General features: G+C 67.7%; 1 protein-coding gene across 1 annotated transcript; it reads right to left on the bottom strand.

The window, feature by feature from the left end:
* Positions 1–17,106: 17,106 nt before the first annotated feature.
* GRIFIN (galectin-related inter-fiber protein) lies at positions 17,107–25,590 on the bottom strand. The gene is made up of 7 exons (XM_062180135.1): positions 25,583–25,590; positions 24,062–24,114; positions 23,622–23,687; positions 17,969–18,167; positions 17,721–17,880; positions 17,386–17,552; positions 17,107–17,170 (listed from the first exon to the last, which is right to left on the bottom strand). Exons 1-7 carry the CDS (start codon positions 25,588–25,590, stop codon positions 17,155–17,157), a joined length of 669 nt encoding a protein of 222 aa, XP_062036119.1. The 3' UTR covers positions 17,107–17,154.
* Between the last annotated feature and the right edge of the window lie 260 nt (positions 25,591–25,850).

Below are 25,850 nucleotides of genomic sequence, written 5' to 3'. Positions count from 1 at the left end.
TTGGAACCCCTGCTCCCCGGCCAGTGGGGGCCGCCACGCTCAGGACAGGGCGTGTGCAGGGCGGCACTGCCGTCTGAGGTCGGGCTCCTTGCGGGACGGGGGGGTGAGGGTGTCTCGGTGCCGTCTCGTCTCCACCCCTGCCTGCGGGCTGTGGGTGCCTCTCTGGTGAGGCAGGGGCAGGGTGGAGGCCACCAGGACGTGAGTCCCGGTCCGACCAGAGCCTGTGTTAGACAAGGGCCAGCTGCATGTTAGCGTGATTCACGGGCCGCACAGAACCATCCACCGGAACCCAGCGCGCTGCAGCTTGTGGGATTGCAGGTCCCCCCTGCAGTTGCCTTGGCAGGGCCAGACGCAGCGACAGGAGCCGGGGGAGGTGCCCCCTCTCCCCGGCTGCGTTGTAGGCAGGGTCTGTGGGGCCGGGGGGGCCAGGCCCTGGACACACACCCACTCCCCTCCCCGGAGCGGCGGTGTGGAGGGAGCAAGCCAGGGCCATGCCCAAGCGACAGGGGCTCCCTGCACTTTCTGTGCGCCTGTCGGCAGCTCCCACGTCTTCCTAGGGCGCCTCCCGAGCTGTCTCCATGCCCTCGCTTGCTCCATTGCCTGCAGCAGCCCAGAGCTCTCTCCTGGCTTTCCTGATGCGAAGCCTGGTGCCCTGCCGGGCTCCTCTGCAGGTGCCCAGCCCTGTGCTGGCAGGGGACGGCAGCTCAGGGGAGTACCTGATGCTTCCGGCAGAGTGGCAGCACCCGGAAGGGTAACGGGCTCCCCAGCTTCCCACAGGGACGCCAGCACAGGGCCGGGGAAAGTCACCGGGCCACACACGTGTTGTCCATCAGAGAGGAGTTCCGGGGGACGCCGTGCAGGGGACGGCCATTGTATTGCCCACATGCACTGCCCTCTGGTCACACAGCCCGGCCTCCCTCCCCCACTCTTAGCCCAGGACAGCTGGGTGGGCCCGAGGGTGGCCGTGCCCAAGAAGCTTCACCAAGGTGGACTCCTCACCCAGCCAGGACCCCTGCGACCCAGTGTGCTTTGCTGGGAGTCTTTGAGAAGGGGCTTTGCCCAATGCTCGTGACCCCCAAGCCTACCCCGGAGTGCGCCCCGAGATGCCTCCAGCTGGGGAGGAGGGCACGGGCCGTGGGAGCACGTGACACCCCACCCACCTGTGCAGGCCCACAGGTGCCACCAGCTGAAGCCTGACACACAGGCTTCTGAATTCACACGCTGGTGTGTGATACAGGGGGTGGAGGACGCTCCATTAGCTGAGAGACACCCCACGGCCCCCTCTCCGGGTGTAGACCATTGTTCCCAAGGCACCAACAATTTCTTAGCAGTATGAAATTGTTTTTAAGGTTTTGTTTATATGAAAGGCAGAGTTACAGAGGGGGAGAGAGAGAGAGAGAGAGAGACAGACAGACAGACAGACAGACATAGCTTCCGTCTGGTGGTTCACTCCCCCAATGGCCACTACAGCCGGGGCTGGGCCAGGCTGAAGCCAGGAGCCAGGAACTCCCTCCTGGATTCCCATGTAGGTGGCAGAGGCCCAAGTACTCGATCCATCCTCCGCTGCTTTCCCAGGTGCATTGGCAGAGAGCTGGATTGGAAGTGGCGCAGCTGGGACTGGGCCGGCGTTCCGATACGGGATGCTGGCGTGGCAGACGGTGGCTGACCGCTGCGCCACCACGCCGGCCCCCACGGAGGGTTCTCCTGCGCTGAGCAGCAGCTGGCCCTCCGGTGTGCCTGGTGGAAGCAGCCGTTGGTCGAGGACCTGCAGGCGGCCGCGCAGTGCCGAGCCTCCTGGATCTGTCTCGGGGCAGGGGGCCGACGGGATGTACTGTGCCTTCATTTCCGCGGTGGAACAACCACCCGCGAGCGGGACTAAGTCCTTCCGTCTGTGTGCGCGTTGAAACCCTTGGATGACGGCCGGCGCCGTGGCTCAACAGGCTAATCCTCCGCCTTGCGGCGCCGGCACACCGGGTTCTAGTCCCGGTTGGGGCACCGATCCTGTCCCGGTTGCCCCTCTTCCAGGCCAGCTCTCTGCTGTGGCTAGGGAGTGCAGTGGAGGATGGCCCAAGTCCTTGGGTCCTGCACCCCATGGGAGACCAGGAGAAGCACCTGGCTCCTGCCATCGGATCAGCGCGGTGCGCCGGCCGCAGCGCGCTACCGCGGCGGCCATTGGAGGGTGAACCAACGGCAAAAGGAAGACCTTTCTCTCTGTCTCTCTCTCTCCCTGTCCACTCTGCCTGTCAAAAAAAAAAAAAAAAAAAAAAAAAGAAACCCTTGGATGAAAAGGCGAGCACCACTCAGAGCCCAGCCTTGCCTAGCCGCGACCCGGCCGCGCTGCTCTGGAGCCGGGCAGTGCTTCCCGCCTCGATGGTTTCAGGAGCGTTGACGCACGGAGGCGCCACGCTCAGTGAGGGCTCCCACTGCCTGCCCGGCTCGGCTCAGGAATTCTCGGGCTCATGGGATGTGAGAGCGAGGGCGGGAGCCTGTGGTGCCATGTCAGGGCCAGAGGCAGGGGCAGGACAGGGCCGCCGTCCCGCACAACCCGGCTCCCCAGGGGATGGGCGGGCCCGGGCTATGATCATCTCTAAGCAAATTCGGAGCAGCCCTTGAGAACGCTGTTTGCACTGGTAAAATGATCGGGCGTTGTGGTGCTGCGGGTTAAGCCGCCGCTGGCAGTGCCGGTATCCCCTGTCAGAGTGCCAATCCCAGTCCCGGCTGCTCCACTTCCGATCCAGCTCCCTGCTAGTGCACCTGGGAAAGCAGCAGAAGACCCAAGTGCTTGGGCCCCCGCCACCCACAAGGGAGACCCAGATGGGGTTCCTGGCTCCTGGCTTCAGCTGGCCCGACCCTGGCTGTCGCAGCCATCCGGGGAGTGAACCAGCAGGTGGCAGGAAGAAGTCGGTCACTCTGCCTTTCAAAACTGACAGGCAAACAAGTCGTCTTGAAGAACTAATGCTGTCAGGAAGGTGGTGGCCGTGCCGTTGATAAGACCGTGTCTCTCGGAAGCGGAAAAAGCCGACTTTGCAGGCACATTTTCTGGGGTGCAGTGGGGGGGGGGGCTGTGATGGTCTCACTTGGTCCAGCCTCAGTTCTGCTGAAGATCAGGGTAGCGCACACGTACCCGCGCGCGTGTGTGTGTGTGTGTGTGCACGCGCACTCCCGTCCTCCCCTCGCCCCCTGGTACCCACCCTTCCCCCTGCCTCCGGGGTGCCTTCTCCACAGACCCCCAGAAGTGGACTCCTGGCCTTGTTCCTCAGTGCGGGCTCACCCCCCCCCCCAAGCCCGCGCCCTGCGTCCCCTGCGGGGCAGCAGGTGTCAGGGTCACCCTGCTTTGTAAGGCTGCTGTGCTGGTCCGGCACCCTGGGTGGCCGCCACCCTGCGGCTGTGGTGATGCGGCGTCTCGCGGCCCTGCCTTTGGTTCTTTGGGGTCCACAGCCAGGGGTGGAACCCAGGATCCGATGGAAGCGGCTCGCTTCCTTCAGGAACGGAATTCTGGTTCTTTTCTGCCCAGAGGCTCACTCAGCGCTGAGACGGAGCTGCTGCCTCCCGGCGGCTGTGCCGGGTGGCCCCGTGCGGCACTGCCCGGGCGTGCAGCCGGTGCCCTGTGCTGAGCCCGGGGCGGGGCACGTCCTGCAGGGCCTGCCGTGGTCTCCCCTCCACCTGCAGAAGGCAGACCCGGCGTCCCCGTGAGGAAGTGCCATCTTTGCTCCCACGCGGGGAGAGGCCACTCCTGAGTGGACATCAGCTTGGGAAACCTCGGTGCTCGCCGGGCCAAAGGGGACAAGGGTTTGTGTCCCTGCCCTGTGGCTTCAAGCGAGACGACAGTATCTCTTACCCTGCACCCGGGGGCCTCCTCCCGCAGGGCTTCCACCTGGTGTCCTTGCTCCTGCACAGGGCTGGGGGTGGCAGATCTGGACAAAGCCCCCACCCCACCCAGACCAGGGCTCCATGGTGCTCGGTGGGCCTTGTGGGAGGAGTGAGCACACGCAGGGTGAGAAACCACACCTGGCCAATCCCAGGTGGGAGGCGGGAACCCGAGCTCTGCTCCCCGCCCCCACGGTCACAGTGCTTCTCGCTGGAGGCCCGAGGAGCCCGCGGGGACGCTGGAAAGAGGCCGGTAGGCTCAGAAGCCCACGGCCAGTCCCTGGTCAGGACGGGACCCTGCTGCCTGGTGTCAGAGTGGGGTCCTGCCCCGGGTCTCTGACAGCCAGCAGTCCTGGGCACAGCCGGCTGGGGGAGGGGCTGAGAGTCGCCCACAGAACAGGGCTCCCCCGGACCCTGCCGGCTGCTGAGTGCCGGGACTGTGTCCCCTAGGGAGGTTCTTGGGCGTGGATGAGACTGCCTCCCCCCTCCTTTTCCTTACTTGAAGGGCAGAGTTACAGGGAGGGAGGGAGAGACGGACACAGAAGTCTTCCATCCGCCGGTTCACTCCCCACGTGGCCAGGAGCCTGCAGCTCCATCCGGCTCTCCACGTGGGTGGCAGGGTCTCCAGCACTGTACACCCCCCCTGCCTTCCCAGGCGCCTGGCAGGGAGCTGCCCGGGGCTGCCGGTGTCACAGGCTGCGGCTCAACCCTGCGGGGTTGCTTTTCTTCCTGATGGCGCCGAGGGCCTCAAAGGCCGTTGTGTGAAGCCGTCTCGCCGCTTCGGCCGGTCTGTGTCCATGTCCAGAGCATCGTGGGGGCACGGATCCTCAGGTGTCAGGTTTCAGAGTGGGTTGGCTCTGGACGGTGTCTGGGCTTTGAAAAGGTTGGGTTGAAAAGCACTTGGCTCTAAAGCATTCCAGAAACCTCTCCCAGAGCCAGAGCTGAGCCGGGGCGGGGGGGGGGGGGTGAGCTTAGGGCAGATGGGGCCGTCCGCCACCCATGGGGGGGAGGCAGAGGGGGCCTGGCTGCCAGAAACCTTCCCCCACGGGGCATTCCGGAAGAGGGTGCTTGTCTCAGCAGGGAGCCTTCCGCTCCCGACCCCGTGCTCCAGGGAGAGAGCGGGCCCGGGCCTGCCCAGCCGTCTCTGAGCATCCACTTCAAAAGCCACGAGCGGAGCGAGCAGGAGTTGTGGGTTTGTTCCCATTTTCCATTGGGGTAGTTGAGGCCCAGGCTGGGACAGCTCACTGAGGTCCCTCTATTGCCAGGTACCCAGACGTTCCAGTCTTGAACCCCTGCTCTTCGCAGATGTTTCCAGAGCACTCCGTGGGCGCGTCACCCGCCACTGTGCAGCCGGACGGGGCACTCGCACCCGGCCTGTGCCTGCCCAGGCGTGTGCTGGCCCCAGCAGGCCCTCGGAGTGGAGGAGCCAGCCCTGGGGCTGCGAGGGAGAGGACGGGCCTGGCCTGGGGCTGCCTTGGACCTCAGACTGCTGGCCGAGGAAGTGAGGAGTTGGCAGGGGGGCGAACAGCAGGGAGCCAGCCGCAGGCCCGCGGGGGTGACGTGGCCGGGGAGGAGAGGAAAAACCCAGCCACTTGGGAGGGGCTGCTGGCCGGGCCGCCCCGGGCCGCCCCACACACGCGGGTGTTCCAGGGCCGCCTCCTGTCCGCACGCCACAGGCCAGCGTCTGCGGAGAGACCTGGGCGGCCGTGCCAGGGCTTCCGGTTCCTCATTTGTCCGGCGACGGCCGTGCCCGTGGCCTTCCCTGCCCCAGCTGCAGCCCCAGGGCTGTGTCCACTGTCCTGAGCAGATTCACCTCTGACCCCAGGGGCGGAGCACAAGGGTTCGGTCAAGGGGTGGCACCCACGGGGAGTGGGCGCGGTAGCCACGTGCCCCCCACCCTGTGTCCTACAGCCCACGCTGACCCCTGACCAGGCGGCTCTGGCACTCATGGAGGGACCGTGTCCGGCGTGGCTGACCCACTCCAGGAAGCTGCTATGCCGCAGGGCCTGGGACGTGGTCAAGACGGGTCCACGAGGCCTGTGAGCCGTGGGGAGCCCACACACCGAGGGAAGGGCCTGGCTGTACAGCAGCTGCGAGCCGCCTCCCCCCGCCTGCCAGCCTCCTGCAGGCCACGGCCTCCACCCTGCGCTCCGGCGCGCCTGGGCTGCTGCCCGCAGAGCTGCGAGGGCCTGGTGCGCCGGCTGACTCGCTGGCTGGGCCGCAGCGGCCAGGCTGGGCTCTTTTTTTTTTTTTTTTAGATTTATTTATTTATTTGAAAGTCAGGGTTACAAGATCTTCCATCCTCCGGTTCACTCCCCCAGAGGGCTGCAACGGCCAGGGCTGGGCCAGGTGGAAGCCAGGAGCCAGGTGCTTCTTTGTGGTCTCCCACGAGGGTGCAGGGGCCCAAGGACTTGGGCCATCTTCTACTGCTTCCCCAGGACATCAGCAGGGAGCCGGGATGGAAGTGGAGCAGCTGGGTCCTGAACCGGTGCCCATGTGGGATGCCGGTGCCCCAGGTGGAGGCTTTACCTACTATGCCACAGCGCCGGCCCCTGGAAAACCAGTTTGTTCGCGACTTGAACCAGAGGCCATTTGGGATGCGGGCAGCAGCTTTACCGGCTACACCATGGCACCGGCCCTCCGGGCTGGGCTTTCTCAGGGGACCACGTGGGCACCTGCGAGCCGGGCACCTGCGAGCCGGGCACCTCCCATCATTAGTGACTGCTGTCATCAGAGTGCCCCTGGCCGGCTTCATCCTGCTGTGTTGCTGCCTGCCCCTGGGGACAGGAACCAAGGTGCAGGCCACAGACAGGGTGGTGGCCGGGCCCTGGGGCCATTCCTGGGTGCGGGGGGCATGGTGGAAAGGGCAGGGGGGCTCCAGAGGCATCCGGCCAAGGGGGGAGGCCCAGTGGCTGCTGACCCTGCCCCCGCCCAGGCCCACGGTCCCAGCCCGAGTGGCTGAGGTGCCCTCTGTGTTTCTCATGGCCACGGCCGCCTCATGGTCTTTGCCCTGTCCACTTAACCTGCTGCCTTACCAGGCCAACAGAGACAGAGATCTGTCTGGGGGTGGGGACGTGTGCATGGGAGTGTGGGTGTGCACGGACGTGTGGACTACACGCTTGTGCACATAGGTGTGCGTGACTTCCTGATGGGCAGGTGGCCAGGGGTCCAGCTGGCAGTGCAGGCAGCGGGCACCTTGTGCTGGCTGTGTCCAGGGAAGCAGGAAGTGGACAGTGGCTCGGGCATAGCCCACGTGCAGAGATGAGCGTGGAAGACCCTCCCCCGCCCCTGTCCCCTCCCTGTGCCTTGAGGAGAGCCCTGGGGCCCTCACCTGTGGAAGCGGACAGAATTCCCTCCCGAGTGCAGCCCCTGCCTATGCGTCGTCCACATCGCGTGGAAACGAGCGAGCCCGCTCACGTGACTGCCCCGGGAGGGGCATCAGAGGCTGGGAGGTCCGGTGACGTCTAGGGGGGTGGCGACTTACACTGTGGTGTCGCGGCTCACGGCCCCCGTGCCGCGGGCGGTGCCGGCCGTGTGTTCTCAGACCAGAGGGGTGATCTCCAGTCCTGGTCACGGGTCCGGATGTGGTCATGAGCCCCAGAGCAGGAAGGAAAGCATTTTACACGGCGCTGGGAGGGCCCTGGCCTCTGAGCCAGGCCGTCGCATCACAGCCCTGCCCCAGGGGTCTCCTTGTCCCCTCCTGGGCCGGGAGCCGCCCGCACCCTGTGGCGGGGCGGGGGCGGGGCGCACACAGTGTCCTCTGGCCTGGGCGGGTCAGCGCTGTCCCCTGCCCTCTGCCAGATGTGCTGTGACGTCTCCACACACCCTTGTCCTGCAGCCAGCACTGGCTGAGACCCTCGCCCTCAGGCCCTCCTTGGCCCTCCCAGGCCTCGGGGACGCTGCCCCAGCCCAGGCCAGGCAGGGTGAAGGGGACCCTGCACTTCAGTGTCCCCTGGGGCTGTCCCCTGCCCTCGCGTGGCCTAAGAGGGAGAGAGAGCAGGCCTCTGCCGTGGGAGGCCGAGCGAGCCTCGGCTGCGGAAGGGTGTGGGTGAGGACCCTCTGGGGACGGGGGCCAATGGTCCCTCTCCCAGTGACAGGCGGGGGCCTGCAGCCTCAGCTGCCCTGTGCGCAGGGCCACCTGGGAGGCAGCTTCCTCCAGGGCAGGTCCAGGCTCTCCAGGCCAGAGTCCAGGCCCTGGCTGGTGGTGTCAACCGCTTCCCAGCACTGTCCACCAGGGGGCAGCCTCAGCTCAGGAACGCCGCATGCCGGGGCTCACCCTTCCCTAGTCAGAGCCCAACCTCCAGCCAGGGGAGGTGAGAGTGCGAGTTCTCCGGAAAATTCTGTGGCCCACTGAGTCCAAGAGCCCCGGGACCACCTGGGCCGGCTCCAAGCGTCCGTGGAGGGTGGGGCTCCCGACCTGGCTCAGCGGCGAGGCCCTGCCCCCGTGCCTCAAGCTTCCGCAGTCTTGGCACAGCCAGGAGACCCCGGGGACAGACCTCCCCTAGCTGTGCCCACCGTCTTCCTGCACGCCCCCCCCCCCCCCCAGAGATCCAGGGCCACATCTGAACCTCGTCACGTATGGGGCCAGTGGGCTGCCCTCTTGGCTCCTTGCTGTGTGGTGGGTTTGGAAGCTGGGTCTTGAAGTCTTGCGACCTTTTCCTTCTCTTCTAAGGTTGTTCCGTGCCAGTTCTCACCTCTCACAAAGCCTGTTGACTGTGGCCAGGGGGTCGCTCGTCCGTCTGTGCCTCGTGACCAGTGGGTCATCTTCGCCGGTGACATACCGGACCGCGTGTCCATGAATAGATAGTTTTGGGGCTGGCCTTGTGGCGCAGCGGGTTAAGCCGCTGTCTGCCAGGCTGGCGTCCCACGTGAGCACCGGGTAGAGTCCAGGGTGCTCTGCTTCGGATCCAGCTCCCTGCTGATGCCCCTGGGAAAAGAGCAGGAAGTGGCCCAAGTGCTTGGGCCCCAGCACCCACGGGGGGACCGGAATGAAGTTCCTGTCTCCCGGCTGTGGCCTGGCCCAGCCTCAGTTTTGGAGGGTATTTGGGGAGTGAACTAGAGGATGGAAGGGCTCTCTATATCATCTCCCCATCACTCTGCCTTTCAAGTAAATACAAATAAGCTTTTTTTTTTTTTTCCCAATGTTAAAAGCCCCAAGTCCTGGCAGGCTGGGCCAAGGCGCCTCTCCGTGGCTCGTTGGGAGAGAGGGGTCCATCAGAGGGCCCCTGGGGCCCACAGGCTGGGGTCCAAGGAGAAGCTGGGCTGTGCGCACCCCCCTTGCTGGTGCCTCCGTGAGCAGCGTCCCAGCGCTCCTGTCTGCCGGGCGGTTGAAGACCTCTTCCGGCCCCTGGGCATTCCTGCCGAGCCACCTGCGGCCCCAACTTCCTCACTGAAGCCTCTCCAGGCCTGAGTTTGGCCCGCCAAGGCGGCTGGGAGGCGGGAGCGTGGGAAAGGGCTCCCCGTGCCCGGCCTGAGCGGCTGTGCCAGTGGCTCTTGGGCCTTCGCCACTTGCTGGCAGCAAACAGGGCCCACCCCATGCAGGGCCGTGGGTGGGCGGTCGCCATGGCGAGGGCCCCCATGCAGCACAGCCAACTGCCCATCCGGGTCAGCCAGGCCCGCCGCCCTAGTTACAGCTTTGTCCTCAGCTGGCCCCGGGCCCGAGCACACGGGCTGAGTGGCGCGCAGGCTGTCGGGGGTCCGTGTGTCCCAGCGAGGAAGGGGCTTTTCTGGGTGGAGGGAGGGGTTGTGGGACGCGGTGCGGCCCCTCCGGGATCCTGCCGTCATTGGGAAGGGGCCAGGCCCCGGGCGCCCCCAGCCTCTGGGGACGGAGCCTGGTGTGCTCCCGGAAGGAGGCAGCCCTGTCTCCGAGTTCCGAGATGTTCCCGGCAGTTGGCCAGAGCACAGCGGTCCCTTCCAGGCCTCGCAGCGGGAACACAGCTCCATCCGGCCCCCACCTGCCCCCACCGAGGCCCAGGTGACCAGTCCATCTCCAGCCGCGGGCTCAGGGTCCCCCAGAAGTTGTATTTGCAAACTCAAGAGGGCCTCTACCATCGAGCAGGGGGAAATGACATAAAGGTGCTGCAAGCACGCGTTTCCCGCCAGGGCCGCTCACGCGCCCAGAAGCCCGGGTTCAAACGCAGCCCTGCTATGGCCTTGCCATGCGTCCGCCCTGCCACGGAGACCTGGAAGCTGGGGCCAGACCGGTCCCCTTCCCCGGGGCCCCTGCGGTCCGCGGGCCTGTTTCTTGCAGGGGACCCTCCCCAGCCACACGTGCAGGACGCACCTGCCCACCTGCCCGTGGGGACGGCCCCAGGGTCAGGCAGCTGAACCAATGGGGCCATGGGCAGGGGTCCTGGCAGGGTGGGGAGCTGCCCTCGCGGGCCTGGGGGGTGCAGAGCCCCCTCTTCCTTGTGCCTGGGGGGTGGTCTGTGCGGCCACTGTGCATGAGGCTGGGGTCTCATCCCGCGAGCCTGCAGCAGGGGCTCTGTGTAGTGCTGAAAAGACAGCTCCTGCCTGGTGGCGGTCCCTGGGCAGGAAGGGCCCGGGGAAGGGGCAGGCGTGAAAGAAAGGGGGCCGGCCAGAGTTGGGGGGACTTGGCTCAGAGGGCACAGGAGCCCGGTCTCCACGAGCCAGGCGCCGTCCAGGGGCAGCAGCGCTGGAGGCCCCAGGCTCATCCGGGTGCTTGTCCCCCCCTGAGCACTCCCCAAGGGGAACTTTCCTGCTGCCCCTGCAGCCGCAGCCGAGCTCTGCGCCCGGGCCTGGCGGGTGGCCTCTGCCTCTCCCTTGGACGGAGCAGGCTTCCTGTTTTGTCACTTGGAGACAGATTCTGCTCACAGAGGGGTTTCAAAGCCGCTGTGGCGCCTCGCGGGGCTGGCCGGGCTCTCACCTCCGTGGCCAAGCTGTGTCCCCTCTGCAGGGCTGCACGCGTCACCCGGGCTCCCGTGCCCGCCTCCGTGCCGCGTGCGTGAGTCGCCATCTGAGAAGCCAGCCCAGGGTCCCCGTTCTGCTCCAACCGCCCACGGCGAACTTGGCCTCGGAAGGGCTCCCAAGTGTGCAGCGGTAGCTGGCCACTCACGCCGCCGGCGCCCCTCTCCAGAACCTGTTCCCTCCCACACCTGAGACTCTGCACCCTAAATGCCGGCTCCCCGTCCCCCTCCCTGCCAGGCCCTGGCGCCCACCAGGGGCCCCTGGAAGTGGAATCTCGCAGTGTGCGTCTTTCCCGCCCTGCTCTTTCCCCAGCGAGGCGTCCGCGAGGCGCTCCTGGGCTGCAGCAGGTGCAGGCTTCCAGTCCCTTCCCAGATGTGCCAGAGCCTGGGCAGAGACACGTCTCTCTGGTTTGTTCCTCCATTGCTCCACCGGTGGCCGGGGCCCCCACTGCTTGGCTGCCGTGATCGCGGGTGGACAAGTATCCCTTCTGAGCCCTGTGCTCAGAGCCCGGAAGTGGACTTACTAGGCCAGGAGGTCGCTCCGTGCTTCACCCGCTCTGCTACAACCCGCCCGTGGCACACGCTCCAGCCCTCCCGCCACCCTCGGCGCCCAGGAGGCGGTCTCTCTGGGGCTTTGATTTGCATTTGCCCGAGCACGCACGGGTGGTAAGAAGTTTTCATTTTACTTTTAAAAATGTTTAGTATTTATTTATTCGAAAATCAGTGTGACACAGAGAGGAAAGAGAGAGACAGAGAGAGAGAGAGAGAGAGGTCTTCCATTTGCTGCTTCACTCCCCACATGGGCTGGGCCAGGCTGAGGCCAGGAGCCGGGAACTCCATCCGGGTCTCCCACGTGGGTGGCAGGAGCCCAAGCCCTCAGGCCGTCTTCCGCTGCTTTCCCAGATACCTTAGCAGGGAGCTGGGTGGGAAGTGGAGCAGCCAGCCGGGACTCGACCCTGCGCCCGTCTGGGATGCTTAACGGCCACAGTGCCCGCAGTCCCTCCCACCGTGTTTTCTTGGTAGAGTTTGAAGGTTGGACTTTGACCCCCGCTGAGCTAATGCCCGCACCTGGTGCCAGGCAGGAGTCCCGAATCATTGCTGCACGTTGGGGGGGGGGGGGCTCCCCTCCCTGCTGTTTGCTCACCTGCTCCTTCGGGCGCGGCGCAGGTGGCTCCCGGCCCGCTGAGCCACTGCCCGTGGGAAGCTGAGGCACCAGCTCTGTCCGGCGGGCGGCGGGCGCCCCTGCTTCCCGCCCAGCCTTGCAGCCAGCAGACAAGACCGTGTTGTGCACCAGCCCGCGGCTGGGCCTCCGTCTTCCGTCCCTTTCACTGGGTGAGGGCACGCATTTGTGATTCAATTGCAGCCCGCATTCCAGCCCGTTCCCCCGGCAGCCTGGCCGCTCTGAGGACAATGCGCACGCAGTGCCGTGGGCTCTCCGCACCGCACGGGTCACTGGCTTGGGGCAGGCGCACAGAGCCTTGCACCCGCCACCGCCCCGGCCCCAGGCGACCCAGCACCCTGACCGCGCCTGTGCCGGCCCGGGACCACGCCTGGGGACAGCTTTTCCCAGCGCACCCGTCTGAAGTGCAAGTGTTCATCACTCACTGAGGGCAAAGGCGCAGAGCGTGCAGCCGCGCTGTGACCGGCGCAAGCAGGCAGTGGGCGGCGGAATCACCTTTGTGCCGCGCGGCAGAGACAGCTCCGCCGTTGCCAAACTTCCTCACCCCCAGCAGAGACTGGTGATCTCTCGTCTTTAAAATTCGTATTTTTTTACTTCATACAGACTAGAGAGACACACAGAGAGAGGGAGGGCTCCCATCGCCTGGTTCATTCTTAGAATGCCCCCAGCTCCATCCAGGTCTCCCATGTGGGTGGCGTCTCTGCTGCCTCCCAGGGTCGCTGGCGACAGAGCCAGAGCCCAGAATCCAACCAGGTCCTCTGGCGTGGGGGGTGGGTGTCTCAACCAGCGCCTTGACACTGCCGCCAACCTCTGCTTCCGTGTGGTCACACGGGAAAGGCAATGATTGTAAGACTTGAGGATTTCCTTCGGAAGAAGTTGTAAAATAGGCATAAAAAGCTCCACAGTTGGGGGTGCCGTGGGGGCTGGGAGAGGACCTGTGTGATTTCTGGGGCCAGCATGGGGTGGATGGAAGATCTCTCCTCTCTCTCTCTCACTTTGAAATATAAAAAAAAAATCTTAAAAAAATATGCGACACAAAAATACATGGGTAAGGGGCTGGTGTTGTAGCCTAGCGGGTAAAGCCACCCACTTGGTGCCGGCATCCCATGCGGGCGCTGGTTGAAGTCTCAGCTGCCCCACTTCCAATTCAGCTCCCTGCTGGGAAAAGCAGTAGAAGATGGACCAGGTGCTCGGGCCCCTGCACCCGCGTGGGAGACCTGGAGGAAGCTGCTGGTTCCGTCCTGGCCCAGCCCTGGCCATTGCAGCCAGCTGGGGAGTGATAGGGAGTGAACCAGCAGAGAGAGGATCTCTCTCTCTCTCTCTCTCTCTCTCTCTCTCTCTCTCTCTTTTCTTGCTGTCCTAGGTGCTGGCCGATTGGGTTTCTGGCGTGGGCTGCGGGCTCGATTCCTGGCTGCATCTCTTAGGAGGCCGGGGTCCGATGGGCCACCTTTAGGGCCTCCTATAGACTCCACGTCCACACACAGCCGCCTGGGGCGGGAGGGCTGAACCTGGAATGAGTAGACACAGTTCTGTCCATCCTAGGGCCCGGGGGGGACTTGCTGGGGACCTGGTGATGTGTGATGCCAGAGAGAGGAGAGAGAGAGAGAGAAAGAGAGAAGTCTTCCATCTGCTGGTTCACTTCCCAAATGGCCGCAATGGATGGGGCTGGGCCAGGTGCAGCCAGGAGCCTGGAGCTTCTTCCAGATCTCCCATGTGGGTGCAGGGGCCCAAGTTTGAGACATCGTCCGCTGCTTTCCCAGGTCATAGCAGGGAGCTGGATGGGAAATGGAGCAACCGGGACTTGAGCTGGCGCTGCCACAGGGAATGCCGGCATTGCAAGCGGTGACTTGTCCACTGCACCACGCGCCATCCCAGGGGGACAATGGTAAATGCCTACCTCGACCCCTGCTCGGGGGCCGCTGCTGGCCCTCCAGAGGGCAGTGGACTACGGTCTCCTTGACCCCCCACCCCCACACGTCTGCAGAGGACCCAGCACTGGCCCGACCCCCGTGGATGGACTCCAAGCTTGCCTCAGGCCTCCTGGCTCCCTGCGTGGGGGCTCTCAGCTGTGCCAGGAGGGCTGGGCACCCTGGGCCAGCAGAGGTGGGGAGGGAGGCAGAGGAGGTGCCTGGCCACACCCTCCCATGCTGGCTCAGCACCATGTACCCCCCCCACGCCCCATTTTGCAGAGGGGCTCAGAGAGGCTGTGACCTGCTGTCTCATCCATCAGGCGGTGCCGGGCAGATCTGGCCGGAGAACGCTTGGATCGTTCTGCCCTGGCCCCCCTGCCCACCTCCCCATTGTGGGTGCAAAGCCCCTGGGCCCAGGAACGCAGACCCCTCCCTGGAGCTGGGGAGGCCAGCCTGTGTGCAGAGCGCCCTCTGCTGGTGAGTCTGTTCCTCGGGGGCAGAGGAGACCTTGAAGGGGCGGGAACCCCAAGAGGGGGCACCGGAGGGCGCCCCCCACCCTAGGGCAACCGTGACCTCTGTCTTGGTGGGGAGGGAGGGGACAGGCCACCCTGGGGGCAGCTCGCTGAGGGATTCCTTCCCCAGAGATCAGACCACATCTGAGCTTCGGCTTTGCACCTGCCCAGGCCCGCCTCTCCCTGGCTCAGGTGGGAAGAGCTGAGCTGCCTGGCTCTGTGTGCTCCTGTGGGCCCCAGGCCCCAACCCCTCCCCTCCCGTGCCTCTGGCCTGGCACTGCCTCCCTCAGCCCCGCCTGCCCCCGGTCTCCGCCTCCCAGGCACCTGACACCCCTGGCCGGTCAGTGGGAAGCAGGCCCTCCCCCTCCCCCCAAGGGCCACAGCCTCCTTGTGCAGTGGGCCCGCACCTCAACACCACACAGGGAACTGGCGGCAGGCAAGTCCCTGGGAGACGTGGGCCGGCCGTCCAGGAGCAGGCCCGCCTCGGCGGCTGTGGCCGAAGCCCAGCACCCAGGCTCTGGGTCTCTGGCGGGTGTGGGACAGTGCGTGGGCTCCTCCCCAGGGGTCAGCACTGGGCTCAGGGAGGGACGCTTGCTTCTGGTCGGCAGAGAGTAGGTAGGGAGCTGCCTGTAGCTAGGAGGGTTCAAGCAGAGTCTGGTTCCTGCGACGGTTAACTTAGGACGTGTTTGTTGGTGCCAGGGTACGCCGGGCCCTGCTCCAGGTGGGGGATCCCATGGGGACGGACGGACGTGGAGTCGCTGCCGGGGACAGGGGCAACGAGGGGAGCTGCGGTGGCGGGGGCTAAGGCACAGCCAAGGATGCTCTGGAGGGGATGTCCAGGCGAGGCCAGGCTGGGAGCCGGGCAGGCGCGTGTGGGGGCAGCAGGTGCAAAGGCCGCCGGGCAGAGACTGGCTCGGGGTCCCGGCCGTCCCCACGGGGCTCCCAGGCCGAGTGGGGAGGGCGGGGGCCCCGGTTCGTCCCAGGGGTCTCCAGGGCCCCCAGGCTCCAGGCTATCCCCAAGCTCCCTCCTGAGTTCATTCAGCAAACGTTCCCAGAGCTCCACGTGCTCTGGCCAGCCCGGGCTGGGGGCTGGAGTAAGACCTGGCCTCCCAGCTCCAGAGAGGCTGTGAGAGGCGAGGCAGGGCCTAGGGGGCGGCAGGAGGTCAGGGGGGGCTTCTGGGCTCAGGCAGCCAGCAGAGGAACGGCACCGCGTGGGGCCCGGTTGGCCAGGCTGTGCAGTGAGGGCGGTAGGGGCCGTGGAGGGGGGAGGGCGCGGCGTGCAGCTCCGCACACACGAGGTCCTAGCCCTGCAGCCCAGGCCTGCAAGCTGGCGTGTCCGAGCAGGTGGAGAGCTGGCTCAGGCCGGGAGGTGGAGGGACGTGTGTGGTGCATGTGTGTGTGCAGTGTGCAAACACGCGTGTGAGGGACTGCGGGTGTGGACCGGTGCCAGCGTGGCTCTGTCTTGCAGGCCTGGCCCAGCTTGAGTGACCCATCCCTCGCTGGGCCACCTGGGCCCCGTCTCCACATGGGTGCTGCCCCTCCCCCACGGTTTGGGGGCCTTTCCTGCTCTGGCAAGGTGCGTTCTGTGGGGGCAGCCGGGGCCCCTCGCAGACCCACAGCCGGGGCCCCTCGCACACCCACGGCCGGGGCCCCTCGCAGACCCACGGCCCCAGGCCCCTCGCAGACCCATGGCCCGGGGCCCCTGGCAGACCCACGGCTGGGGCCCATGGCGAGGCCTGCCCCTCCCGGCGACACAAAGGCCAGGCCTCCCGCAGGGGCGGCAGGAAGGGGCTCCTGGCCAGCCGGGCCCTGGACACAGACGGGGAAGCGGGCGGAGACAGGAAGGAAGCGGTGCAGCTGCAGGCCGGGCCGCCTCTCACCTGGGGAGAGGCCCTGGCCCCAGTCCCGCCCCGCGCCCACCCCACGGCCTCCCCGGCTCCGGGGCCCAGCCTGGCTCTTGCAGGCCTGTGGGGAGTGAACCAGCGTCCATCTGTCTGTCTCTCCGTCTCTCTGCCTCCCACATGTACACAGCAACATCTTAGCGGGTAGGAGCTCTCGGCGCTCGGCCCCCGTCCACTCCCCTGTGGGCTGTGGCTCCCGGCGGCCCCCACGCCACCAGCGCGGGGACCCAGTGGGGGTCACATGGGGAGGGGGCAGAGCTGCCCAGCCCCCAGCCGGGCCGCGATGTCTGTGCGGTCCCACCTGTGACATCCTTGACATCACTCCCCTGGGAGCTGAGCGCCTGGCCCGGCCAGCCCTAAGCCGCGGTTCCCAGCGGGCTGCAGGGAGGTGATGGGTGGAGAGCCGACAGGCGACACACGGATGGCAGCAGACAGATGGTGGGGAGGTGGCAGCGGCCCCCCCAGACGACCGGCACAGGATCACGTCGCACGTAGGTGCACAGGAGAGGCAGGAAGGCCCCCCGCTCCGGGAAGGAAGGGAGGAAGCTGGGGCCTCCTCTTGGACCTGGCAGGATGTGCCCCCCCCCCGGGCTGAAGACCCCTCCCAGGGCTGAGCTCCCGGCCTGGGCCAGCCCCCGACTGCGGCAGAGCCCTGGACAGGAGCCCCATGGAGTCAGTGGACAGCCTGCCCCAGTGTCCTGGGGGCAAGGTGAAAGGTCAGGCGAGCCCTGGCCGCAGCCCCGCACCCCACACCTCCCCAGCAGCCGAGAGCCTGCAGCGTGCTTAGATTTTATTGAGAGGGGAGCCGGCGGGTGGACTCCAGGCGCCCCGGACGCTCCCTCCTGGACCGCCGGCAGCTCAGTAGCCCCCGTCCCTGTAAGCACCGAAGGCACGCGCCTCAGCCCCGCCCCCGCCGGCCACAGACCTGGGGGTGAGTCCGGCGGGGCAGGGCTGGAGGGGTGGGGGGTGGACGTGGCCTTGCCCCCGTGGCCCAAAGCGTGAGGCCTGCTGGGAGCAGGGCAGGGCAGCCACGGGCCCGCCACGCAGTGTGCCCTTCCCCGGCTGAGAGGGTCTGGGCCGGTCACGTACCCCCAGCTCAGGCCCCTCCTGGCCAGCTCCACCTGCGCCAGGCGGTGGTCACTCAGCACCCGCACTCTGGTGATGGCGGCCAGCGGCCTCTGGCGGTGTGGGAACTGTAGCACCTTGTGCTCCTGCACGAACACGTGGAAGTGCTCCTCGTCCGAGCTCACCTCCATCTGCGGGCGGGACGGTCAGCCTCGGCCCCGGGCCCCAGGGCCCCAGCCCGGGAGTCTCCCTCCTCCTCCCCAGAGGGGCTGGCCTCACTGTGCCCACGGGAGACTGAGGAGGGGGGAGCCCGCCTGGACCGCCCACGGGGCACCTGCCCCACCGCCCGGCCCCGTCACCTCGAAGGGCTGCCCCAGGGCCAGTGGGACGACGCTGGACACCTCCTCCTGGCCCCAGTGGCCGCCCTGGAAGGCGTTGCCCACCACGGTGGCGCTGGAGAAGCGGGGCTTGACGTGGAAGGCGATGTCGCCGCCCTCGCACAGGAAGTTGACCTCAAACCTGCGGGCGAGGGCAGTGGGTGGCCGGGTGGCCAGGCGGGCCCTGCCCCAGGACGGCGGGGACACTCGGGGAAGCCGGGCTCCCTTACCTGTCCTCCCCGGAGTCCGACTGTCCCTGGACGAGCAGGCTCCAGCCGGGGGCCAGGCCCCCTGCGCAGAAGGCTTCAAACTGAACAGAGACGGGGCCGCAGGCTCTCAGCTCAGGCCCCTCTCCCCCGGGGGTCCTCCCTGTGTCCAGGAGACCCCCACGGGCCGCAGGCGCCGTCTCTGAGCTGGACACAGCCTGCCCTGTGCGCCCACATCCCCTTGGCTGGGGGTCTGATGACAGCGCACAGCCAGTGCCCCAGCTCCGCGGGGCGGGGCACGGGTGGCTGGGGAGCCCCCAGCCCAGCAGTCTCACTCACCTGCAGTGCCATCGGCTCTCCGCCTCTGCTGGGTGACAGAGCGGCCTGGGCACCGCCTGGGCATATAGGCAGGCTGGGTGGGGTCGGCGTAGGAGCCCCACCCCAGGGGCTTGGCGAGTCCACTGAGCTGTCCCTGCCCCCGCCTCCCCCTCCGCTGTCCATCACCCCTGAACAGCTCTCGCCACCCTCCCTCCTTGGGGTCCTCCCCGCTTCTCCGAATGCTCCCCCCCAGGGACCCATGCTGGCCCGTCAAGGCCTGCCCACCTACCTCGTTGGCCTGCTGGGGTCCACTGGGACTGCCTGGGGCTGCAGGACCCCCGAGCCAGACGCCTGTCGCCCCAGCTCCGCCCCGCCAGCCAGCTCAGCTCGGCCGGGGCTGAGTGGGGATTAGGCTGGGCGCTGGTCAGCGCATTCCTTTCCCACACCCCCGTGCCCCTCCTGGCCTGGAGCCCCGGCCCCCGTCAGCCCGAGTGGGGGGGAGGGGGCCGGGCTGGGGCTCTGGGGCAGCACTGCACGGAGCCCGGCAGAGAAAATCCCCTCTGTGAGGGGCAGCTGTGGGGGCTGCCCAGCTGGGTCCCCCAGGGATGGAGCTACCCCAGAGGGATGCGGGCTGGGAGCGTGGAGCCCCTGGGCTTCTGGGAGCGGTGAGTGGGGTCCCCGCAGCCATGGTCACCGTGACCCAGTGCAAGGAGCTAGGACCCGGGAATGGCCGCCTTGCTCTCTGCCTGCCCCACACTCAGGGTCACCGCCTCCACCAGGCAGACCCCCAGGGGTGCCTCCTCTGCCCATTCCTCACTCCAGGCCCAAGCAGGGGTGACCCGGTGTCTGCCCTGGTCACTTTTGGCAGGGGGAGCTAAGACTGAGGACCCAGGGATGGCCCTGACCATCCCCTGCCCATGGGCTGTGTGTGGCCACACAGAAGCCTAGCAACCTCTCTCCTCCCCTATGCAGTGGGGCACAGCTGGCCGTGGCTCTGCCATGTCCCCTCCTGCCTGCCCCACAGGAGCAGAGAGCGAGGCCCCTGGCCACGGCAGCCCAGCACCAGGGTGAAGCCCAGGCCTGTCTCCCCCCCTGTCCAGTCCCGGCTGCGTTTCCCTGCCCTCTGGGGTCGGTGCTGACCAGAACATGGAGTCAGGGGCCTAGGACAGGTCAGCTGGTCACTCAGAGCTGGCCGGCCCCCGGCTGCTGGCCCCTGGGTGGGTGCAGGAGGCCCGGGGTGGCTGCAGCCCTGGCTCACTGGCACCCCAGCTCCGTCTCTGCATTTGGGGTCAGCGGGCACTGGTGGAAGGCCCTGGAGCTCAGGAGCCCATGGGCTCAGCCCCGGCTGGGCGTTTGTGAGCGGGCGGGTGGGCTCAGCCCCCAGACTCACTGGACCGGAGGCCCACTCTGAGCAGGTGCGGCTCAGGGCTCAGGGCTGTGGCCTCTGTGGCTCCCAGCCCTACCCTTGTGGTCTGTGCAGCTGGTGCGAGCGAGGACCTGCAAGCTCACCCCTTCCGACCGTGGCTTGGGGGCCTCTCCTGCAGAGAGCAGAGCTAGAAGCCACCAAAGTTCGCAGTGACCGGGCAAACGGCCAGGGGCAGGAAGCACGGCCCCGAGCCCCCACTCCGCCCGGAGACCCCGCTCCGCCCGGAGACCCCTCTCCACCCCAGTGCCCTGTGGTCACCGCCCCGCCTGGAGCTGCCAGCCAGCCTGGCCTGCCGCCCCAGCCCATCCTCCCCACTGCACCCCCACCAGGATGTGTGGTTTTGCCCCGGGCTGTTGACGCTCACGGCGGGGGTGGGGGGTGGGGGCAGTGCATCCCCAGCGGCTCAGGATGGGCCTGGGCGCTGCCCCCAGCTCTGCAGGGCTGGCTCCCAGCTCTCTGGGGCTGCGGCCATGGCGCTCAGGCAGGTGCCGGCAGCTCTTCACCTCCCGTGTCAGAGCAGGGCGTGGGGACGCCGTGGTCCCCTGGAAGCAGAGCCCCTCCCCGGGGTCAGCTTCCTGGAGGAAAAGGCCGCTGAGGGGCTCTGCAGGAGTGGAAGGCGTTGGGAGGTGGCGAGGGTGGGTGCCCCGGGGAGAGGGAGCTGCCGGGGGGGGGGGGCGGATGGCTGGGCTGTGTGGGGGCTGCCCTATGTCCATCGCTGTGGCCAACTTGAGTGATGGACGGAGACGCCCAAGGGAGAAAGCACCCCGGGTCCTACGGTGATGGAGCCACACCCGAGCACAGCATTGGACTCCCGGTCCAGGGCTCCCGGCAGGCCCCGCCCACTGCCCTGCCTGCCCCTCGCGTGCACGGCCCCCCTGACTGCAGTGACTCCAGGGGCCTGGGCCCCAGCTCCCGGCCTCTCCAGCCTCGAGCCCCCTCTGTCCCGAGCCCTCCCCGGGACCCCCTCCCCGCCCCCAGCCCACATGTGGAGCCGCTCCTCCGGACGGTGAGGTCAGTGCGGAAGTTCGCGGCCCCCGCTCGGCGAGGAGGCCCCGGGCGGCTCCCACCAGGCAGGGGCAGGCACAGCTGCGGGCAGCTCTGCCCTGGCTGGGCGCTGGGTGGCCTTGGCACACAGTGGCCCATCTCCCCCGCGCCGGCCGGCTGCAGCATGCCCTCTGGGTCACGGGTGGGCAGCGAGCCAGGCGTGCAGAGGGTGAGTGCCGATGGGAAGCACCAAGGGGCTGTGGCTGCATAGACGGGGAAACCGAGCCCCCCCCCCCCAGGGCTGGGAGCGGTGCCAGCGGCAGCAGGGTGGCCCCAGACCCCGGGCGTGGCTGCCAGACTCTCCGGCGGGACCTTGGCCGTGGGTCCTGTCAAAGCCCGGGACGGATTGCGGCTGAACCCAGGGAGGGGGCGGCATGGTCCCTCACCTTGACGCTGTCTCACCTGTCCCCCCCAAACCTGCCGGCAGCCCCCACCTGCCCCCTCAGCACTCACCTGCCCAAGTCCCTTCCTCTGCACATCCTGTCTGGTGGAACCTGCAGTCTCCGAGGACGTGGCCTCGAGGCTGGCCGCGTGAGGAGGACCCAGGGCACTTAGCACGTGCTAAGGTCCTGGGGCATACGGGGCCCAGTCCTCACGGCCCCTCTGTGGCCTCCCCTGCCAGGCCCTGCACTCTGTGCTCAACCCCCACAGCCAGCATTGCTCCTGGGCTGGTGGCCACCCAGTGCCCGGCCGCCGGCCGTGTCTGCAGCCTCCGCCCGGGCCTCCTCTGCCCGGAAAGGCGGCCTTCCTGGGGGCACTCTTCTGGCTAAGAAGCTTCCCGAGCCAGGGCGGGCGGGGGCCACCTGTCCCGAGCAGGGGTCACCTCTCCTGGGCAGGGGTCACCTGTCCTGAGCAGGGGCCGCCCGTCCTGAGCAGGGGCCGCCCGTCCTGAGCCAGGGCGAGCAGGGGTCACCTGTCCCGAGCAGGGGTCACCTCTCCTGAGCAGGGGTCACCTGTCCCGAGCAGGGGTCACCTCTTCTGAGCAGGGGCCGCCTGTCCCGAGCAGGGGCCGCCTGTCCCGAGCAGGGGTCACCTCTCCCGAGCAGGGGTCGCCTGTCCCGAGCAGGGACCGCCCATCCCGGGCAGGGGTCGCCTGTCCCGGGCAGGGACCGCCCATCCCGAGCAGGGGCCGCCTGTCCCGAGCAGGGCCGCCTGTCCCGAGCAGGGGCCGCCTGTCCCGAGCAGGGGCCGCCTGTCCCGAGCAGGGGTCGCCTGTCCCGAGCAGGGCTGCCTGTCCCGAGCAGGGGTCGCCTCTCCTGAGCAGGGGCTGCCTGTCCCGAGCAGGGGTCGCCTGTCCCTAGCAGGGGTCGCCTGTCCCGGGCAGGGGCCGCCTGTCCTGAGCAGGGCTGCCTGTCCTGAGCAGGGCCGCCTGTCCCGAGCAGGGCCGCCTGTCCTGAGCAGGGCCGCCTGTCCCTAGCAGGCGTCGCCTGTCCCGAGCAGGGCCGCCTGTCCCTAGCAGGGGTCGCCTGTCCCGAGCAGGGCCGCCTGTCCTGACGCTGCTGCACACTGTGGCACGGGTCGAGGTAGAGGCCCAGGAGGCCTCAGGTCCGCCCACCTGCTCCTGGGGACTCTGTGGGGGCTGCGACCGACTGACCATCCCCCAGCTGACCCCGCTGAGCCACGTGGAGACCTGGGCAGCCTCTGCCCCTGCCTCCCCCGGCCCCGAGCAGGGAGCACCTGCCAAGGCCCCGTGGCCTCAGCTTCTCCATCCAAGGGAGCACGGTGCTCTGCCGCAGCGGGGCTGGGGATGGAGGCCCGGCTGGCCCTGGCTCAGAGAGGCCTCACCTCCGGGTGAGGGGCCCAGGGCCATGTACAGAGCCCCCTACTGGCCCCAGGTTCCTGGCACCCCCAGGAGGAGCCCCATCTAGCCCTGTTTGTGTCACCTCCCATGTTACAGATGTGCCAGCTAAGGCTAGGGGGCGTCAGCGGCACCCAGGGCCACAGGGACGGGGGGGGGGGGGGTGGCAGCAGGGTGGGGGCTTTCCCCGCTGCCCTGCAGACGTGGGGCCCGGTTGGGGGCCAGGACAGCACCGCCCCCTTTCCCAGGTTGCACGGCTACACCGCCTGTGTGTCAGCAACGGGCCCTCACCACGCAGTCCTCACAGCACTCCCATCTGCCCACCCCACCCCGCTGACGGATGAACCCAGGCCACGGCGAGGCAGGGGGCCTGGTCCTGGTGTGCAGGTGCTGGAGCTGGAGCTGCCTCCAGGGGGCAGTAGGGAACGGGGCAGGAGAGTCCCAAGGCCCTCGCTGGCTGGGCCACTTAGGGGTGGGGGACTGAGGGGGAGGCCCGAGTGGGTGGTCCAGGTGGAGTGTGGCACACGCCTGCCGGGCCGAGAACGCCCTCCTGTCCTTGACCCAGTGCCAGCAGCGAGTGGACGGAGATGGCGGCCATCTTTGAGGATGCTCAACGCCCACAGGCAGGCCATCTGGCGTGAAAGTCCTCGCGGTGGGGCCGCCGGCCAGCGTCGGGAGCGGCCGTGATGAGCTCCCCAGATGGGCTCCAGGGCGCAGACCGACCGCGCCGGCCCGCAGCCCGGAGCGCAGGAAGGAAGCACTGGGTATCCCATTAGGTGGGAGAGTGGCTGGGGCCGCCGGAGCTGGCCCGAGACGGGGATGCTGTGACGTGTGGCCGCCACCCGCCGAGGGAGGGGGGCCGGACCCCGTGGCCCGAGCCCACTGCCCGGCCCACTGGGGTGCAGCAGGACAGCCAGGCCTCCGTAGGGGGGGTGGGCAGGCAATGCGTGACAGGCGGGTAGAATGTTCTAGACCACGGTGCGTGCTGGGAAGGACAGGGACCGCGACGGGGGTGAGGAGCTGTGCCCTCCGCGGCGGCTGTGGCCGCAGGGACCCAGGTGCGAGGAGGATCCGTGGACCCGTCGGCTTACACACGGTGGCGAACTTGGCCTCGCCTTCTTCACGAGACGTCTGGAACGGCACCAGGACGTCTCTCACTGCCGAGCACAGCCGCGGTGCACAGGCTGGCGGGCGGCGGGAGAAGGAGCCCCTGACCCTGGAAGTCGGCGCTGTGCGTCCTCTCCCCCCACACCCCTCAGGCGACCCCGGCTGCTTCCCGGCGCTCGGCTCTGGCCAAGGCTGTTGGGAAAGGACCCAGGGGAGCCGCCAGCTCCCGAAATAGCCTCACACCAGCTCCAGGACATCTGCGCCGGGCGGGGGAGAGAAGCCCGGAGCTGGACGCAGCGGGGGAGGGATGGAGACAGAGAGTTCCCAGAGCGGGGGAGGGCCTCCATCAGGGCAGAGACCCCGGAGAGCACGGCTTGGCCTGGGCAGCCCCCAGCCCCCATGGGAGGAACCCCCTCCAGCCGACCAGTCAGGGCGGGGGGCAGCATCTCTGAGTCGGGGTCCGGCGGGTGGGGCGGGCTGGGCGGCAGGGGTGACCAGAGCCTCTGAGCTCGCCTTCCTGGCCTGTCCCCTGCTTCCCCAGAGGGAAGGCCACGCCTGAGAGGCCAGGAGGTTGTGTGAGGAGCCGTGAGGATGGGCCTGGCAGGGCGCCGTCCCTCTGCCCCTCAGACGTGGTCACCGCTGAGCCGGCCAGCACTGGGCGGAGCCGGCAGAGTGTCCCCAGCAGCGAGCGCCTGGGAGACCAGGCAGAGAGGGCAGGGTGCCTGGGGCTCGACCCTTCTGTCTACGGATGCTCCAGCTCAGAGAATGGACGTGGGGGGCTTCTAGGGGAGGGAGGCCCGAGCAGGGGCGAGTTGCAGGAGCAGACAGAGTGACAGCCGGCACAGGGCAGAGGGGCAGGCTGGACGCCACCTGCCCTGTGGGTGAAGAACAGCTGGGCTGGGCAGATCCCAGGAGCACCTTTAGGGCCAGGAGAGGTGGGAGCCCTGCAGGCTCCGGGGACAGGATGCCAACGCCCCCTGTGAGGCCCTAAAGGGCTCAGCAGGAGCCCCAGGTGGGGTCACAGGGGGGCTGCGCAGTGGGGAATGGGGACCCTTGTTCCCCAGGGCTCCCCAGGACCTGTGCCCTGAGGGAGTCCTCAGTGCCTGCTGCCCCGGCCACCAGGGCGTCCCGCCCTGCCTCATCGGCAGCCCCCACTTCCCTGGGCTGGGACGGGACATGAGATTTTCAAAAACATTTCCTTTGCAAAATAATCCTTCGAAATGTGTTTTTGGAAACGGACTCCCGCTCTGAACAGGAAGACGTTAATTACGGTCCTGGGTGGGGGTGCGGGGGAGGAAGCCTGGAGCTCAGATGCACTCTGCGGCCAGGGCCGGCCCCTCCATCCCCGGCTCCCTGCGGAAGGGCCCAAGCCCCTTGGCCCACAGGGGAGCCCAGGGACCCGGGGCCAGGTCACAGGTCGGGTCAGAGGCGGGGGTGTGCGGTGAGTCGTGTGCCCGGCAGGACAGAGTGGAGGTGACCAAGAGCCAGGTGGGGCAGGAAGCTCCTGGGGCCTCTGCACTTGCTTGGCTGGGTGCCAGCCGTGCCAGGTCGCCTCCCCCGAGCACCCTGGTGCTGGCTGGACTTGGGCTGTGAGGTGGAAGTGAAAGGGGCCAAGGACCCCCTCTCTGCTCCTGCTCTAACCCCCCCCAACCCCGCAAAGTCACCAGGGTCCTGCTGGTTGTTCGCTGCACACTCCCATCCTGACGGCCACCTTGGGAACGCGGGTGCTCGTGCCATGTGAGTGGCAGGAATCGTGGTCATCTTGAAAGCTTGACGTGTCTGACCCTCGGCCTTTGCCTCACTGTCTAATCAGAGGTCCCACCCCCCAGCCTGCAGCGCCAGGGTTCACCTGATGCAGGTGTGAGGTGCCTGGGACCACCCTCCCACCCCTCAGCTCATCCATCATCCATCCACCCACGATCCACCCACCCATCCATCGACTCACCTGCCCATCCGTGTATCCACCCATCCACCCGTGCGCTCATCCTCCCATACACCCGTCTGCCATTCCCACAGCCTCTAGCCGTCCCTCTGTCCACCCCACCCACCCCTGTGTTCATTCTGTGTCCTACCCGTCTTTATTGGTTCCCTAACACCGCACTTTGTTGTCTGCAGCTCTGTCGGTCAGAAGGGGACCTTGCAGGCCGGGGTTGGGATGCGGCAGGGCTGGTTCCCCACAGGGCTGGCAGAGGAGGACCCGTCGGCGGCCTTCT

This window comes from Lepus europaeus, chromosome 21 (genome assembly GCF_033115175.1).
Source record: "Lepus europaeus isolate LE1 chromosome 21, mLepTim1.pri, whole genome shotgun sequence".
NCBI classification, from domain to species: Eukaryota; Metazoa; Chordata; class Mammalia; order Lagomorpha; family Leporidae; genus Lepus; species Lepus europaeus.
This window is presented reverse-complemented; position numbering and strand designations above follow the sequence as displayed.